Genomic DNA, 19113 nt, shown 5'->3' with positions numbered 1-19113 from the left:
TTTATTTCATGCTATACTACAAATACATGTGCATATTATTTACATATCACTAACTGCTATACTTAAATTTTGCTAAATTGAAACAACTAATGTTGTACTTAATGCACTTTAATTGTAAGAAAGTAGTGCTGAAGTCTAACTAAAGATATACTGAAGTATATTTGATTGTGCTAAAGTGGAACTTTTGCAAGTATGCTTCAGGTACACTTTAAATGTCATGCATTTTAAAGACTGATATTATTCGAAGATCATACAGTCCTCATCAATAGTGACATTAAAGCACAGTTTAGGCTTAATATTGAGAAATGTGCATTGTGCACAAGTAGTACTCCAAATCAAGTTTAATTATTATTTTTTTATATCAGTAAGTATCGAGTGATATGTCAGTAAATAGACAATAAATAAAATGTTAATAGATTTGTATGAATGTGTGTCATAAAGAAAGTTTTAGATGGAATTGTGTATTGTACATGAAATAGTAGCCTACTCTGACTGGCTGACTTGTAAAGCTTGGTGTCCACATAAGACTGTGGTATACTGGGGAAGTTGTGGCCTAATGGTTAGAAAGTCGGACTTGTAACCCAAGGTTGTGAGTTCAAGTCTCAGGTCTGGCAGGGATTGTAGGTGGGGGGAGTGAATGTTGGCTCTCTCCCACCTTCAATACTATGACTGAGGTACCCTTGGGCAAGGCACTGAAGCCCCAACTGCTCCCCGGGTGCCGCAGCATAAATGGCTGCCCACTGCTCCGGGTGTGTGTTCATGGTATGTGAGTGTGTGTATTCACTGCTGTGTGTGTGCACTTAGGATGGGTTAAATGCTGAGCACTAATTCTGAGTATGGCATTTCACTTCACTTTTACTGCCATTTGTGCAGTAAGTCTAAGATGAGTATACTAAAAGTACAATTGCAGGGTATTTTTATTAAGTACATAAATATGTAAATGTATTTGTAGTATACTTAGCATGAAATAAATGTATTTCAAATACATGTTAGTATATTTATTTTTCACTAGGGACATACCATCAGAATGTAAGTTGTTGGTTACTACCCGCTGGCTATCTACACCTCACTGACAATGAATTTTGGATATTTCATTTTCTCCCTCATCATCCAGCTCTTTGTCACAAAATAAATAATATAAGATGATAAATAATACATCTTCAGCAGTAAAAAACTGGTTTCTTCTTATGGTTTACCTACCTGGCTTACATGTGGTGTCAGCCATTTTGACTCAAGTGCTATCCACAAGCTTTACCCACAGTGCATTTCTCAGTGCCAAAGGGGCGTAAGTGCAGTTTACGCCTTTTTGGCTCCAACTGGTTTAGTATGTTCAGTGTTAAGTCTTTTGGTTTCTAATGAATAACTCCAAAATTATTTAGAATTCACTTGTGTCCTTTTGGCAGTAGAAAGAGCTTTCATTTGATATATATATCTCCATTTCGCCCAAAATGTCACTTACGCCCTTCTGGTTCTCACCCCTCGATATAATGTTACAAAAGCTTTTATTTCCGATAAATGCTGATCTTTGGATCTTTCTATTCATCAAATAATCCTGAAAAAAATGTACTCAACTGTTTTAAATCAATTTAATGATAATCTGTATTTTGGATCAAATAAATGCAGGCTTGGTGAGCAGAAGAGAATTATTTCAAAATATTAAAAATCTTACGGTTCAAAAACTTTTGACTACATATAGATATATTACTCACTCATCAAAATGTTTCTGTGTGGTTATATATATATATAATTTATAAATTTCATGACTACATAAAGGGAGATACATTTGACTGCCAAACAGGTGAGAGGATTGTTAAAGCTTAAGCTGTGTTTGTGGTCACAAATATGTAAGCATTATTACACGACAAAATTTTTCATGTAACTTCTTTATAACTGATACGGCTGCTGTGTTTCCTGTTTTTCGGTTTTCTGTAAATGACTGTTAGTTCTATAGACACAGGTGTGGCACTGAAAACCCCCTCAACAGCAACAGTTTTAACAGTTTTGATTAAAAAAAAACTAATCATTTTATTAGTTATTCAGCTGGCTGATGATTCTTAAATTTAGGCTGTGTTAAAATACATACAACATACAATATTGTAACGAATCAGTCCACTGAAGGCGAGCGTAGGTTAAAATACATACAACATACAAAATGTTATTTATATATGTAAATATACATCCTCTTGACTACTCCTAACTTTTCACAGATTTAGGAGCTGGTTTTTATCAATAAAAAGCTTTCTGAAATATCTTAGAGCAAATATTTAGGAGTCTGGAGAGTTAAGTCTGCCAATATGTTAACACGTGAAAAAATATACTAATAATATATAAACTTTTTATAATATATAAAATTTATAAAAAATTATATATAAAATTTTATACTAATATATAAAATTGTACTGACTCCAAGCTTTTGAATGGTATATATAATGTTACAAAAGCTTTTATTTTAGATAAATGCTGATCTTTGGATCTTTCTATTCATCAAATAATCCTGAAAAAATGTACTCAACTGTTTTAAATAAATTTAATAATAATAATGTTTTTTGAGCAGCAAATCAGAATATTAAAATGATTTCTGAAGGATCATGTGACACTGAAGACTGGAGTAATGATGCTAAAAAGTCAGCTTTGAAATCACAGGAATAAATTACATTTTAAAATATATTCAAATAGAAAGCAGTTATTTTAAATAGTACAAATATTTCACAATATTACTGCTTTTGCTGTATTTTGGCTCAAATAAATGCAGGCTTGGTGAGCAGAAGAGAATTATTTAAAAACATAAAAAATCTTACTGTTCAAAAACTTTTGACTACATATAGGTATATAGAGTGGTGGAACTATGATGTCACTTTGTAGGCAAAAACCCGGAAGCGAGTTAGCATTTTAGCACTTCCGGTTCCATCCTCCCAGAGTAAATGGGTTTTTTAAATGGGATTTTGGTTAAATCCCTCAAATAAGGTCCGTGTTCACACAAGCTCAAGATACTTTCACGGTTTATTCTACGACATAAAACACACCAGTTACACTCCACTCGTGATTTTTTTAAACTGTTACGTTTCTTAAAAAAGACGGTTGCTAACCAATTGCTACATGGGACTACAGGCGCTGTCCGAGACATTCAACGTCATCACGCCAAACAGTTTATCAATTTACAGTATTTTCCAGTCGTAGTGTAATTTGTAATACAATTAATTGTAGAATAACCAATTAATAGTTTCCCGCATTTTATATTGCTGTTCGACAATGTTTTTTTTGTTTTGCCCTGAAATGCAACACAAGTCTTCGGATGGAAGATAGTCGTTTTATCGTTTACTGATGCAGAGACTCTGGGTTTGTACCATTGACTTGTTCGGCATTGCTGGGAACGCCCACAAAAACATCATAACCGTTTATGCCAAGGGGGAAAACAAACCATTCGAATTAACGCGCGGAGACCTTGTTAGGCGCTTGATCTTTACTTTTTGTGATGATTTCGATTGATTTTTGCTTGGTGCAATGCCGAAAAGTTCCTGTGTGGCGTTCTGTACCTCTAATAAGTTAAACAACCTGATCTGAAGATGTATATGACTGATACACTGCAATGATCTGTCAGTTTTACTACAAATACCATGGTTAAACTATGGTTAGTGTAGTAAAACATGTTGTTTTTACCATGGTTTAACTATAGTAACCAATAACCATGTTTTTTGGTATTTTATATACATGTTTTCATGTTATCTTGATTTTAAGGCATGTATTTGTGAAAATGATTCGGCAGCCGCAGCACACACCACATAATAACACTGCGCATTTCAGGGCACTTCAGTGGACCTTAATGTTACCTGTTTTGTCAATTTGTTATAATGTTTTCTGAATTGTTGTTGTGCTTTCTGAATTGTTATTTTGTTTTTTAGACTTGCATTTGCGTTTGTAATTTGTTATTTTGTTTTCAGAATTGTGATCTGCTTTGCACTTCTCGGCCACCGTAGTATGTTGCTCTGCCGAGCAGCAGAAATAATTTTATGTAGGCCATTCTGAGTCAACACCATGCTTTTCCAATGAGGGGGAAAGGACTGTTTTCCCCCACGCCGACTCCACCCACACAGCTATGGCGCGACACCGATCAAGTCAATAAGGTAAACTCATATCATGATTATTCCATGTAAACACCACATTTACCGGTTTAGTCACGGTGAAAGTGAAACTTTAACGATGCATAGTGCTTACAGCCACGTTAAAATTAAATGTTTACGGCCACACGAAGCTGTTAGAAAGCATATGAGGATTTCCTAGAAGCAAGGATAAAATAACATTTTGTGACCCACACTAACAAAGCTGAAATGTGGTACTTTATTCACTAAAATAAGTTTAATCTTACCATATCCAAAAACTCGCTCACTCTGCTGTTATTTAATAGATTAAATGCACTAGAATTTTATTGAATAGGACGTGAAGACACGTTTTTAATTAAAATATTCATATTAATCAAGGCTTTATTGACTTTTAATGCACCTTATTTCGAAATGTACAGAAATACGTGCTTTCATATGTCCTTTAGTTATGATTATTTCATTTATTCACGATACTATTTATTATTAATGTCTCATTTTAGTTTGGGTCTAGTTTTGTATTTATTCCAGTTTATATGAAAAGGTTCATGTAGCGTGGATTAACATTCATATACAGTAAATCCTTTTCACTGAACACGTTAAAAATACATTTGAAAAAGTTGACAGAAGCGTGGTGGTGATTATGTCGAAGGCGAGCGACCCTGGTGCTGTAGTTCGTTTATAGCCTAAATTTAGCTTTTAAGTTCTGGCGCTTTTATTTAGGCTTCAAAATTATCTTATTTTGTGAAGATTATCTTGATGGACAAAACGTGTAAGTTTCATGAACTCTGGTTGAACACAGAGCTTATTTTTTGCGGTAATCCAAAAGCCTATGGAAAAATCCTATAGGCTTTTTGTCAAGGGAACCAGTGTCATGCTAACAGCCGATCCGCCTACAAAGTGATGTCATAGATCCCCCACTCTATTACTCACTCATCAAAATGTTTCTGTGTGGTTGATCTATAATCTGAAACTATATTGCATTTTTTAAAATCCCCTATGTTGATCCCACGCGTTATGAGTGATTCACTGCTCAAATAATTCTAGTGAATATGTACTTAAACATTTTATCTTTTTCATGACTACATAAAGGGAGATACATTTGACTGCCAAACAGGTGAGAGGATTGTTAAAGCTTAAGCTGTATTTGTGGTCACAAATATGTAAGCATTATTACATGACAGAATCTTTCATGTAACTTCCTTATAACTGATACAGCTGGTGTGTTTCCTGTTTTTCGGTTTTCTGTAAATGACTGTTAGTTCTATAGAAAAAGGTGTGGCATTGGAAACCCCCTCAACAGCAACAGTTTTAACAGTTTTATTTTTTTATTTTTTTACTTATTTTATTAGTTATTCAGCTGGCTGATGATTCTTACATTTAGGCTGTGTTAAAATACATACAACATACAAAATGTTATTTATATATGTAAATATACATCCTCTTGACTACCCCTAACTTTTTACAGATTTAGGAGCTGGTTTTTATCAATAAAAAGCTTTCTGAAATATCTTAGAGCAAATATTTAGGAGTCTGGAGAGTTAAGTCTGCCAATATGTTAACACGTGACAAAATATACTTACAGTTTTTAACATAGATGTAGTTCACTAACTGTGATTTTGTGACTGGATTAGCTAAGCTCATTGGTTGGTCAGCTTGGTTAGCTAGGCTATTTATCATGTTAACTTGGTTATCAATGTGCATAATAAAACAAAGCTACGTTAGCAAATTTATCCAAAAACCTGTTTACATTCAAGAGAAAGATAAGAAACCAGTGGTAACTTCACAAATTTAAATTAATGTGCAATTTGTTGCAAACAACTAAATGGCTTAATAATTGAATACTGCACGTAGTACGTTTTACAAGTAAATACAGTTTCAGTCTTTCTGCTTCAAAATTGCACTTTTACTTCAGTGTGTTACTTATGGAAACCTGTTTCTGCCACGAGATATAAAAAAAACAATAATAGTAATAATAAAGGTAAGTGCAACTTTTTATCTCAAAATTCTGACATTTTTCTGGCAGATGTAAGTTTATTTCTCACAATTCTTACTTTTGTCTTGCAAAATTTACTATAAATAAAATAAAATAAAGTTTCTACACCAGATTTGCTTTCAGTGTACCTCTTCCATCAAATGTAAATGGAACAATAAATGTTGAACATCCCCATCCGCCACTGGCTCAAAGAAATGAGAACAGAAGCAGTTGACGTTATGTTTCACAATTGTTTTCACAGACTCGAGATGCCAACTACAGAGGACAGCAAGAATTAGCAGAGAGGAACTCCAAAACAGCGCTCATGCTGAATCATATCGGCCTTGGGATTGGCCTTGTTGTTATTGTATTGTTTATTATCATCCATATGACGAAATGAAGATAAAAGCTGTTGGAGCTGACATGGCTGGATGAAGATTACAAACAGATTTGTTTTTCTTTATTTTAAATGTTACTTGCTCAATTTATCATTATTCTTATGCTTTAAGGCTGATTATTCTATGTTTAAACCAGTGAAAGCTACCATGCAGTTTTCTGTTCTCTTTACTTCTAAAATGTTTTGTTTAGACTTTTTGCTTATATTAAATATCTTGTGTGCAGCTGTGCTCATTTTTTTCAGTGATCAACCAACTTAAACAGAAATTAAAGTGTTAGTCATATACTCAAATCAGAAAGCGCAAACAATTTTTTTTTAATCAATGATAAAGGTGTTTCTCAATTAATAAAAGTACTTTTATTTAAAGCACATGTAAAGTTGTGAGTATACACTGAAAAAAATAACTTGTAGGATTTACTTGATAAAATTTTCGTAACAATTTCAACACATTTTAAGTACACTCTACTTACTATTGAACTTAACATTCATAAAGAAATTAAGTAAATATTACATAATTATATTTAATTTCACATATCGAATTAAGTAGAATCTACTTACCTAAGTAAGTTTAACAAAGAAAATAAGCAACTTTAACTGAAAAGTTTAGTAATTTTTTCTAGTCAAAGCTTACAAAGCTCACCTAATTAAACCATGCTTTTAATGTGCATGTTTTGCTCAGAAACATCTACGTAAATATTACAATAAATATCATATAAACACCACACTTATAGAATTAGTAATGCGACACTCATCCGAAAACAGAGACTGCAGTACTTGGTAAACAATACACAATCTTGGTAACATTCTGTGGTTCATTTTTGAGAATGTGTCATTTTGAGTTGAATATGAACTCCGCAGAACCTAACAACAAAAGCAATGACAAAACCGTGTAAATCAGCCGGAAAACAGCAAAAAATCAACCTTATTAATTATTCATGCCCCAGTGCATGATGGGAACACCAGTATCAGAAAAGTTGAGTAGGTTTTACTTAATAAAGAATTTACTTTTTTTTTATTGCCTGAACTAACTTTTTCATGTAGAAATTAAATTTGTTTTTCTGTAGTATTTACTTCACCACAGAATCATTTTTATCAGTGTAACATGGACTGCTGACAGAAATAAAACTATTTTTTTATGATGGCTAGAACCCATTTTTCTGAATAAGACAACAATTGGCTACATTTCTACAGTAATACCATATTGAAATACATTGCAAATCTAAAAAAAATAAAATAAAATACTTTCTAAACAATTAGATGTAGATGTAGTTTTGAAAAAGTGACCTATTTTGAGAGATGTTTCCCAGCGATTGTAAATAAAAACTAATTGGAGGGAAGGAAGATCCCTATGGGTGGCGCCTATTAGTCACCTTAATAGTAAGGTGATGCAAATGCAACAGATTGATCTTCACCTGAGTACACACCAGAGATAGACACTGTTCACTGCAAGAAAACCACATCGTGACCAAGAGAAACATGGATTCCAAAAAGTTCAGCAACAGGGCTGCCTTTGCTTCCACTGCAGCAGGACCCTCCGGAGTACTCCGATGTTGGATTCCCCTCCCTCTCACAGCTATCCCAGCACTTCCCAGCAATACAGAACTCCGCTGGCATCTAATATATATTAGGGGTGTAACGGTAGGCTACACGTATTCGTACCCAAAATTTTCGGTACAGGTCTTTCGGTTCGATACGCGTCTGTACCGAACAAATACAGTGTTGTTTTAACCACTGCAGGAGAGGAACTTCATTGGAAACTTTGCAGTTTTATATGTTGTTACTTTTGATAAGAAACAAAGTCTCATCTTTCAAATTATGTCATTTGTTACAGGAAATTCAAACAATAAATGCCGTTTTGACGCTCTTGGATGTGGCGCGACAGATCGCTGTATAAACGCCTCCGTTCAAACGGCGGCGTGATCATCTCTTCCTCTTTACTACAAGTTTTCATTATATTTTACTTTACCTGTTAGTGATGTCTTAAACATATGTAAACGTATTTAAGGATTCATACGTTAATAAACAACAAACTCCCACAGTATAGGTGCAGAAATACTGTAAACAAAAGGGCACAAATATTAGCCTAGCAACATCAACAAAAATATTTAATTTATCAATCACTTGAGACCAATGTTCCCTCTATTTTTTTTTTAGCAAAAACATTCTTTATACCAGACCTGTACAGCGTGCGCACACAAAAAAGTGTGAAACTTTTAACTTTAATGTGGTATTATATGTGGTATATATATTTGATTTGACCCTTGATGTAACTAAATGATGCAAATTTTAGGTTATCTGAGAAATTTTTTTTTACAGTGCTGTGTTAAGAAATTATATTAAAAATCATTTTTAAAAAATCTCACGCAGTACAGTTCAATTCTTTATAATATAATAATATAATATAATGTAGGCTAATAATATAATATAGCTAGCTAATATGAAAAATAAAGCAGTTATTGCTCATGAATTCCCTTTTTGAGGTCATTCATTTTTATGTATTTTTTTTTTTTTTTTTAATTTTCCCCAATAACTATTTTCAAAATACGTGAACGTGTGAATTATCTTAGTTATCTAAAACATCCCCATAAACATAAAGTATTCGTTTTTTACAGTGACTGATTTAGCGCACATCATTCTCTTTCAGTGAAACCTGTAAACCGCATTCACCGGTTCTATAGTGACACCAACTCTATAGCTGTTTTCCAGAGCATTGCAATTATTTCGCGTTTCATTTTTTTGCTCTGTCCTATGCGCTGCATATTATTTCTTCTGTGCGGTCGCGACATAGCTTACGTGCAGCTTAGGGGAGACTTTGCTTGGGACCAGGGCTATTATAGTTAACTAAAACTAAAACTGAAACTAAAACTGGCTTAATTTAACCCCTGGTGAATTGAGAGTTAAATGTGTACAAAATGTTAATTATTAATGGAATTAATGCATCTCAAAATGATAGTCATTTCCTGTATCTGTGCTTCATTCACATTATCCACTTAGCTCATGCTTTTATGACTTCCCGTGGAAGAATACACTGACCCTTTAAACAGTTTCTGTTACCATAATAATGATTAAAAAAATTAATTAAAAAAATTCTTAGTGAGAAAGACTTTGGCATTATACAGAACTAAGGTTTTTCCTGTGCTCTTTCCATTCAGCAACCACTGTATTTTAATCATGATCCAAACAAAGATGTATGCATGCTGCACGCACAGTTTTTTATCTAAATTAGATCATAGAATTTCGAAAATTGAAGCAAAAACAGAATGGTCTGACTTTAATTTTGTGAAATTATCCTACATAAAACATCTGAACGAGACAAAAACAGCAGACGGGATCAATACGCAAATTCACTCTCTGACAGCAGGTGGTGCTTATGGAACAGTAGCGACACAGCATTTCCTTGGTTACCACTGTAAACAAAGCAGCGCAGCAACAACATTAATATGCATTATCCACCTTTTTCTTGTCGTAAAAATGGGCACAGCCATTCGTAAATTCTATGGGTCTGGCTTCCGGTCTTATCTGCATCCACTCCATCCAGCTATTTTTAGCTGAACAAAAGAGTTAGTTTTGCTGCTTGATATTAGGGCCTTTCGCACCGCTTTAGTTCCAGAACTAAATGTACAGTACTAAAGTACTGGGACGATTTTGCGCGAACTATTTCCCAGTACTATTTAAAAGGTTGCATTCGCACCGACAGTGTGTACTAAGAAGTGACGTAGGCCGGTCGACAGCGACGTCATTTGTGCGCGGCGTTCAACAACGGAAACAAAGAAGAACAACATTAACAACAGGAGGATGGAGGACGCTGTGATCGGAGCTGTGTTTTTGTTGTGTCTCGCGGGTTTCACAATAATGGACATGGAAAGTCGACGTATACGTAAAGCGATTGAAAGAACGGAAAGGAGGACTAGAATCTCCAATGACAACTGGCAGTGCTACATTTGCCTGCACTTCAGCGTCCGTCCATCTATCGCTGTTCTCCATACTTGCGAAATAAGTTGACACAATGTTTACAGTATGTTTACACAGCGTTTTAAATCAAGGCGGGTGAGGGCGTTTTCATATGCGTTTGGCCAATCAATGTCTACTTACGTCATGATTAGTACAGTTGTGCCAGTTAGACCCTGAGTTAGCTCCGGAGTAGGAGCTAATTTGGTTCTCGAAAAAGGCAGTCCGGTACTAAAATCGCACCCAGTTCCGGCGGTGCGAAAACGCCAAAAAGTGGGTAGTTCCACAATTAGTTCTGGTACTATGAAAAGGTTCCCGCGGTGCGAAAGGCCCTATTGAAAGTTGGTGTGCCTTATCATGTTATTTTAATGTATTATCTTAATTATGAACACACTGGTATGTAGTGCAAACAGTTTTACCGTTTACTGCATTTTGTTATTTTCCTCGTTATTTACCTATAGCGGCTAATGAACCGGAAGTCTCACCCATAGGCTTATTTCCGCGTTGAAGAAAAAGGTGGATATGCAGGTAAGATGAAAAGAAAACATCATAAACTTTTCTAAAGACAGTCAGTTCCCCTCAGTGATACATTCATATAAACTTCATACTCCCAACTGCATCGCGATTTATTTAACATCTCAACCGATTTGAATCGTCCCATATTTGAATCGATTTTCAACCGGCTCGCGGTGCATCGTTACATTCCTATTTGTTACCAATGGCTTTTGTATCTCTTGCTGACTGCAAATTGTGGTTTGAGATTGGAGGTCTGATGTTTCAGAGTGTGTTTGCATGAGGTATGTAGAGACCATGTAACCTCATGCCAACATCTGTCAGGCTTCATCCTTGCTTGGATATGGTGAATCCTCCAGATAATTTACATGTATCTCATCAGAATAAATGTGAAACCACAAGGTGGCGCCTGCAGTCACAGGGAAACAGTGATAACGTGATAAAGTTCTTGTCACTCCTCCTCTGCAACCAACAACGCACCTCCCTAAGCTGACTGTCTTCATCAGCACAGAGAAGCCTGAACCAGAATACAGGAATACGTCTCTGCAGAGCACAAGGCAAAGGAAATTTCAATCAAAATCCAATAATCAGACGAATGGATCCCAGCCAGTCTTTCAATCAGCCTCCAGGAGCCTGGAATTCATCTGAGAAATCAGCGATGTTACATCCTTCAGCACCACCACCAGCATACCAGGACAGTTTTGCTGGATGTTCTCCCTCCTTTCCAAGCCAGCCAGTCCCCCAAGGCCCTTATGCCCAGGGGCCGTATTCAGGACAAACTGTGGTCGCTGTACAGCCTGCAGTTTTTGTGACCGCTGCTCCACTGGCCAGTCCAGTGCCAGATTATATGGGCTACTCCATCTTTACCATGCTGTGCTGCTGTTTTCCTCTGGGCATTGCTGCCCTGATTTACTCCTGCTCTGTAAGTATTAGCCCATGTGCTTTCCTTTTATTTAACAACTTTAACATTTATATATAAGTAATAAGCATAAAATTGCATAAAATGTTCATGCGATAGAGAAGCAAAAAAAAAAAAGGGCATGTTTGTACCATGGTTTCAGTGTTTAGTTATGAAAAATATGTATACATAAAATATAGAAGGAGTAAAAAGTTTGCTTAAAGTTTATGTACAGTATAGCCTATATATTTTTTACGTGGTTGATCTATTGTCTGAAACTATATTGCTTTTTTTTTTTAAAGTCCCCGAAATTGATCCCACACATTAAAAATCGTATTCTTTTTTTATTATTTATTTTTACTGTTGTAGTTCTGTATAAATAATTAAAAAAGAGAAAAACTAGGAAACCATTTTTACTTAAGTATTGATAGTAAATTTAACAGCATGTTTTCAAGTAAAGGCTACACATTCAAATTTGTTGTCTTAAAGCGGTAAAACCAGAGATTGTCTTACTATTGGGAGATACGAGGGTCTGTATTACCAAAATCATGTCAAGTCATGTCACTCGGCGGCCATCTTTGAAACGTCTCTCGGGCATGCAAGTGCAGCTCCAATCTCTTTGAATGGGGAAAAATCAAATTCTCCAAGCTTAAGATTAAATTTCATATTTGAAATCACCAATGAAATATGACAACAACAGTCTCATAAATGTTGTTTCTTTTGCTCAAATAGGGATAAACAAAGCTTATTTTTCAGGCTAGACCAGCCAGTGCGCGTCTCAGAACGCTGACTGTTTCTATTCATAGCTTTCAGTCACATGAATGGCTCGAAGACCTGGAGGGCAAAACATCCATAGAACTGCAGGACAAGCCTGTCAATTTTCCATCTGTTTCACAACTGCAAATATTTAGATCACCTTTCAAAAGAATAAAACAAAGGTGTGTGAACAAAATGCACGTTTTGGCCATTTGCAATCCATATTAAGCACCCGCGGCAATATTTCAATCATTAAACAGTGCAACAAAACTTTGTCAAAACACTTAAAGTACCTTAATATATTTAAAACAGTACTTGGCCCGCGATACGTAAGCCGTCCGCCATTTTTGGAACAGTCTGCGAACCTTTGAGTGCATCGACTGTGTGCGTCTACAACAGCAAGTTATATGCTTGTATGTCTTTGAATATTCATTGATTATTATGGTGAATGACGTCAAGTTGACCGTTCCAAGATGGCGGACGCCTCAACGTATCTGGAGCGGTCGAATCAGGTCGAATTCATAGCTTTCAGTCACTCGAAGCCCTGGAGGGCAAAACATCCATAGAACTGCAGGACAAGCCTGTCAATTTTCCATCTGTTTCACAACTGCAAATATTTAGATCACCTTTCAAAAGAATAAAACAAAGGTGTGTGAACAAAATGCACGTTTTGGCCATTTGCAATCCATATTAAGCACCCGCGGCAATATTTCAATCATTAAACAGTGCAACAAAACTTTGTCAAAACACTTAAAGTACCTTAATATATTTAATGAGGCCGGAATATGAACGCAATCCGCTTAATGGTTCAGTGTTTTCATTCTAATAGTTTTCTGTGGGAAACCATTTAACGTGAAACTTTGCACACTGTGTTTATATTCTGGCTTCATCTGCTTGCCTGTACAAAATATACATAATAAGGTGTTTACTGAATTTCACCTTTTAATATCTGCGTTTTACTACATTACTACTTAATGCAAACTGCGTAAAAATAACTGGTGATCAGTGGAGCAAAGCTTCGTTTTGCCCTCCAGGTGGGCGTTCCTATAAGGGTGTGACGTCACGTGAAAACTATCAATTGCAACCGGGACTTCTATGGAAGGCGGATGGCGCCAAAAGTCTTTAAATGGAACGCGTGAAATTTGACCGTGTCAACATGCACAATTTGCCCGCTTTAAAGTGGCAATTTTGAACGCGTTTCTTTTGTATGTAAAGACACGCACATTTTGGCCGTGTTAAGGCATCAGTTTTTGCTGCGTTTATTTGGTTCGTGTAAAGACGCTCAGTTTGACCGAATTAAGACCACAAAATTGAATGGGTTTCTCAACGCACACATTTTGGCCGTGTTAAGGTGGCAATTTTGAACGTGTAATATTTTTTTACCCTCATATTTCTTTAGTTTATGGTCATTAATTAGTGTTGTAGCTAGTAAATTAATACATTTTGTTGTTTATTTTCTTTTGATAGTTTTGATAGTTATTACTCTTATTCCCAGGTCCGTGTACCTTCTTTTCATTTGAACAGAAATTAAGCAAGATTTTTCTCTTTTTTTCATGGGTAAAAAATTTGATTATGCTTTACTATTTGTTACGAATGTGTGAACAGCCTTGAAACACCCATTTCATCCTCCATCTTCTGTACTAGCACGTGTACATGACAACCCCAAGCTTATTTTCAATAGGAGAGATGAGGCAGGCGAGCAAGCTTACTCACAAGATTCCTGCAGCTTTGTTGCGTAGGCTGTTTCCAGATAACATGAATAAATAAAAATACTGTATATATTCAAGGCTGCATCAGAAAAATTAACCGAAACATCAAATCAAAATTGTGCGTGTTGACACGGTCAAATTTCACGCGTTCCGTTTAAAGACTTTTGGCACTATCCGCCTTCCATAGACTTCTAACGGCAGTTGCAGTGACGCGATGATTTTACCGATTAGCGATTGGCTCTTTTACTCAGAAGGCGGGGCTTCATTCAATAGAGCGGCCATATTGAGCGTTGCATTTTTCCCAATTCAAAACTATACGAGTGACACGTCTTTGGTATTCTATAGTCGTTGATATTACTTACTATTGGAGAAAGCGTAACGGTCAACTTGGATCATGTGTGCCTTAATAACCAATCACATTACAGCCTTGACGTCATTGAATTTCAGTCAGAGTTGTGTGACACTCAATCACCATTTACGGATACCATAGGAATGAATGAGAAGTGGCGTAAGCTGAATCCCACCTGTCGCAAAAAGTCAGTGACTTCTCTTACAAAACGGCATTTTTTTTTCAGTGTAAACTCTAAAAATAGTTAAATCCAAAAGTATTGATTAGTGTAAAACATGATGAAGATTAGCCGATAGGCTGTTGATTAATCAAATGATAAGCTGTTTCCTCTAAAAAGATGTTTATTCAGCATAGTGAAGCCTCTCCTCCATTGACATCCATTAAAAAAAAAAAAGGTCTCTGGTCTCCTTTCCCACGTATTGCCAAAGCGGAAGCGTTAGCATTAGCCATTACGCATTTTTGGCTAAAGGTTGCAGGCTTGCCTGCTAGTGGCTTTGGTAAAACTGTGTCTTTACACGTAGGGAAAACTGACGCCTTAAAGGGATAGTTCACCCAAATTACTCACCCTCTAGCCTTCCTAGGTGTGTATGACTCTTCTTTCAGACGAATGCAATTGCAGTTATATTTAAAAAAAATGTCCCGCTCTTCCAAGCTTTGTAATAGCAGTGACTAGTGGTTGACATTTTGAAGCCCAATAAACTGCATGCATCCATCATAAAAGAAACTTTCCATCAAACGAAAATGAAGCATTACATGTTACTAAGAAAAGTCTGCCCCCTCTTTTGAGAACTCCCCCGTCTGCCATTGGCTCAAAGAAGCTCAGAATGAGAACAGAAGTGGTTGACATTATGTCTTACACTTGTTTTCACAGACTCGAAATGCCAACTACTCAGGACAGCGAGAATTAGCAGAGAAGAACTCCAAAATGGCAGTCATCCTAAATCATGCTGCCCTTGTTATTGGCCTCGTTCTCATTGTACTGTTGATTATCGTCAATATTTTTGCTGTTGATAAAAGCTGATAGAGCTGTCATGGTTGGATGCAGATTACAAACAGATTTGATTCTCTGCATTGCAAATGCTATTTTCTCAATGTATCATTATAGCCTACAACATGTGCTTTAAGGCTGATTATTGCATGTTAAGACTTTTTGCTTATCTTGTATGCAGCTGTGCTAATTTGAGTTTTTTACATACAGTTTTATTATGTATGTACATATATGGGCATAAATCTATCATAAATCTGTCTGTCAACCCACGTTTTTTAACCCTTTTTATCATGCGGGCAACTGTGTACCTGCCAATTTATGAGAAATTAATTTCGGGTAACACTTTATAATAACTTTCATTAATAAATCATTAACAAACATTATATAATGCTTAACGGATCATTAGTTAATATATATTCATATAGCTAGAAACATGAGATAATGTGCTTGTTAATGTTTACTAAACTTATTAAACATTACCTAATGATCAACAGATAATTAATGTAAATTACAATGCTTACAAATGTCATTAAACTTTTAATTTATATGATCATGCACATCTTGAAAATCTACAAATTATTTTAACAGATGTTGTACAATGATTAAAAACTTTTGTTAATGTACAACACTTTTGCTGCTATTGAGGTGTGATATGGGTAGGTTAGGGTTAGGGTTTGGTGGTAGGGGTAGGTTTAAGGGTTGGATAAGGGGTCAAAAGTGTAGAGGGGTCAGTTTGATTACTATAAGGGAGCATAGTTCAGTCTGTTTATATTACATTGTTTTGAGAAATGAACAAGTATTTTGATTTGTTTTCTCCTGCTGATGTATGATTCAAGGAATACCCTGTTTAATGATGTAGTATACTAATATAAGTGTTGAGGCAATAAAAACACGTTTTCCACCAAATTACGTATATTATGTCTTTAAGGAGCATTTACATAAACTTAACAAACCACCCTTTACACAAACGTTGTTACAGCAGCTAGAAGTCCAATGCCCATAAAGGTACAGAATGATTAGTAAACGTTTATAAACATTTACAAATGATGAATAGTTTCCACTTTAGATTGGGTACTGCAAAAACATGAATAAATTATTAATAAATGATTTGTTACGATGTGAAAACAATAGAAGTCTAAACAAGAAACGAAGACCAAATATATGACCTTTACAGACTGTGATTATGTGTTAATGAATAATAAGTTAACATTAATAGTAAAGAGCATAAAATTAAGTTAATTTTTCACAACATTTGTAAATTCAAAAAAGAGCATTAGGTAATATGTGAACTGAAGTTTAATGACATTTGTTTGCATTCAAAAGTACATTAACAAATAAACTTGTAATCATTGTATAATTTCTATTAAAATTATTTGTAGATTTTAAAAAAAACTGCATGATCGTACGAATTGAAAGTTTAATGACATTTGTTAGCATTAACTAATGATCAGTTAAGCAAAATATAATGTTTGTTAATGATTTATTAATGAAGCTTTTAATCATTGTAAACCATCTGTCAAAATCATTTGAAGATTTTTAAGAAGTGCATGATCTTATGAATTAAAAGTTTAATGACATTTGTAAGCATTTTAATGCACATTAAATAATTATCTGTTAATAGGTAATTTTTAATAAGTACATTAGTAAACATTAACAAGCACAGTATATCTCATATTTCTAGCTATGTGAATATATATTAACTAATGATCTGTTAAGCATAATATAATGTTTGTTAATGTTTTATTGATGAAAGTTATTATAAAGTGTTATCGAATTTCATCAGAAAAGTACAAGCAATAATACCAGACGGTTGGGTCTCAATGACCAACCAACTTCAAAAGAAATGAAAGTGTTAGTCAATACTCAAACCATGAACCATCAGAAACTGATTTTTAAAACGGTGATAAAGGTGTTTCTAATTTAATTAAAAGTGGTTTTCTTTTAAAACACATTCAAACTTGTAAGTATAGACCATGAGTATAGACTAGAGTCCATTTTTCAATACTTGGGTCACTTTTTCAAAACTCTTCACACTGAGCACAACAGCAGTCTATGTGGACTACTAATAATAATAATAAAATCCATAGATAAAAAAATGTATTAATAAAACATTTTCACAGTAATACCATATTGAAATAAATTCCAAATCTAAAAATGAAATACTTTACCATCTATTGGTAAAGTGGTATGGTATAATTACCATCTATACAATAGGTAAAAACTTACAAATAATTTTGTACTGCAATATAAACTTGGACCACCAGTCATCTTAAGAGGAATGTGATAAAAGCAACAGATTAATCACTGTTGAGTACAGTACACACCAGAGACAGACACTGTTCAGTAGTGCAAGAAAAGCTCATTGTGATCAAGAAAAACATGGATTCCAATAAGTCTCCAACAGAGCGGAATCCAGAAACAGGGCAGCCTTTGTTTCCACTGCAGCAGGACCCTCCGGAGTACTCCGATGCTGGATTCCCTCCCTCTCACAGCTATCCCAGCACTTCCCAGCAATACAGAGCTCCGCTGGCATCTGTCCTGTACACTCAAGGGTCATATCCGGGGCAGAATGTGGTCACTGTGCATCCTTTGGTTGAAGTGTTCACTCCACTGCCAGATTACCTGGGCTACTCCTGTCATGGTCCAGTGTGCCTTCTTGGCTCCTCTTGCTGTCTGTGTTGTCATTATATATATATATAATGGTTGGCCATGGTTGTTTAACAAGGTTCATATTTCAGTGTTTAAATGTGTAAAGAATGACTCTAATCTTCAGAAATGAATATTTATTATTCCCAGCCTGCATCAACATTTATTTACTTGTAATTTAACATCATGGATTGATGTTGATATTGTTTCAGTGTCTTTTCATAAATTTCAACACTGATTTATAGGCCTTTTGTGTTAAACTTTCTACATGCATTTATATTAAACATTGCTCCAACGTTTTTTATTTTATTTTTTATTTTTTTTACATTTTATTTGCAAATAGCTCAAATTGATTCATTCCCAACTAGAATTTCCTTCACAATTATATTTCTTTGTAATAGTATATAGTTTATAATGACAGTGTCCTGAAAATCTGACCTTCCTTATATATAAGGTTTATTTCATCTAGTTGCCAAGGCAGTGTTTTTCATTTAATTTAGTTAACTTATACTAAAATAACTAAAACCTAAACTGAAATAAAAATTAATAAAAGCTATATTGACTGACTATATTGATATATGATTTTAATTAATTATTTCGATTAAATTAGTGATACTAAAATAACACAGCTTGGAACTCATAGCCAGTTGGTTTCAATAAAGCATGTCATTTACCTGTCATTCAGTACTCATAAATGCCAACCCATAAAAGGTACATCAGCAGTAAATATTTGTCTGCCTCATGTCCCCGACAGTGAAAACACAGTTAATAATCACCCTAAAAAGAGAAAAATCACATAAAAATGAATTTGCACTATTAATACATCCAAATACTTGTGTG

The 19113-nt window shown here is 34.9% G+C and overlaps 1 protein-coding gene across 4 annotated transcripts in view; it reads left to right on the top strand.

Moving 5' to 3' along the window:
- The window catches only part of LOC107686570 (synapse differentiation-inducing gene protein 1-like), a 33968-nt gene extending 18008 nt beyond the window's left edge, over positions 1–15960 (top strand). Inside the window, exons 1-2 of one of the 4 annotated variants that reach the window (XR_001634054.1) lie at positions 3999–4121; positions 6332–6689. Coding sequence is in view for 2 of the 4 variants with exons in the window: in XM_016483632.1 (XP_016339118.1) it covers positions 11523–11849; positions 15511–15660 (477 nt within the window). In the remaining 2 variants the exon portion in view is untranslated. Of the gene's footprint in view, positions 1–3998; positions 4122–6331; positions 6690–11412; positions 11850–15510 lie in introns of those variants that run through there. The other 3 variants (XM_016483632.1, XR_001634053.1, XM_016483641.1) reach the window with 3 other exon arrangements.
- Positions 15961–19113: the final 3153 nt, after the last annotated feature.

The sequence above is a fragment of the Sinocyclocheilus anshuiensis genome, unplaced genomic scaffold (assembly GCF_001515605.1).
Source record: "Sinocyclocheilus anshuiensis isolate Anshui unplaced genomic scaffold, SAMN03320099.WGS_v1.1 scaffold389, whole genome shotgun sequence".
Taxonomy (NCBI): Eukaryota; Metazoa; Chordata; class Actinopteri; order Cypriniformes; family Cyprinidae; genus Sinocyclocheilus; species Sinocyclocheilus anshuiensis.
Note: the sequence above shows the minus strand (reverse complement) of the source record. Positions and strands in the feature narration are given on the sequence as shown.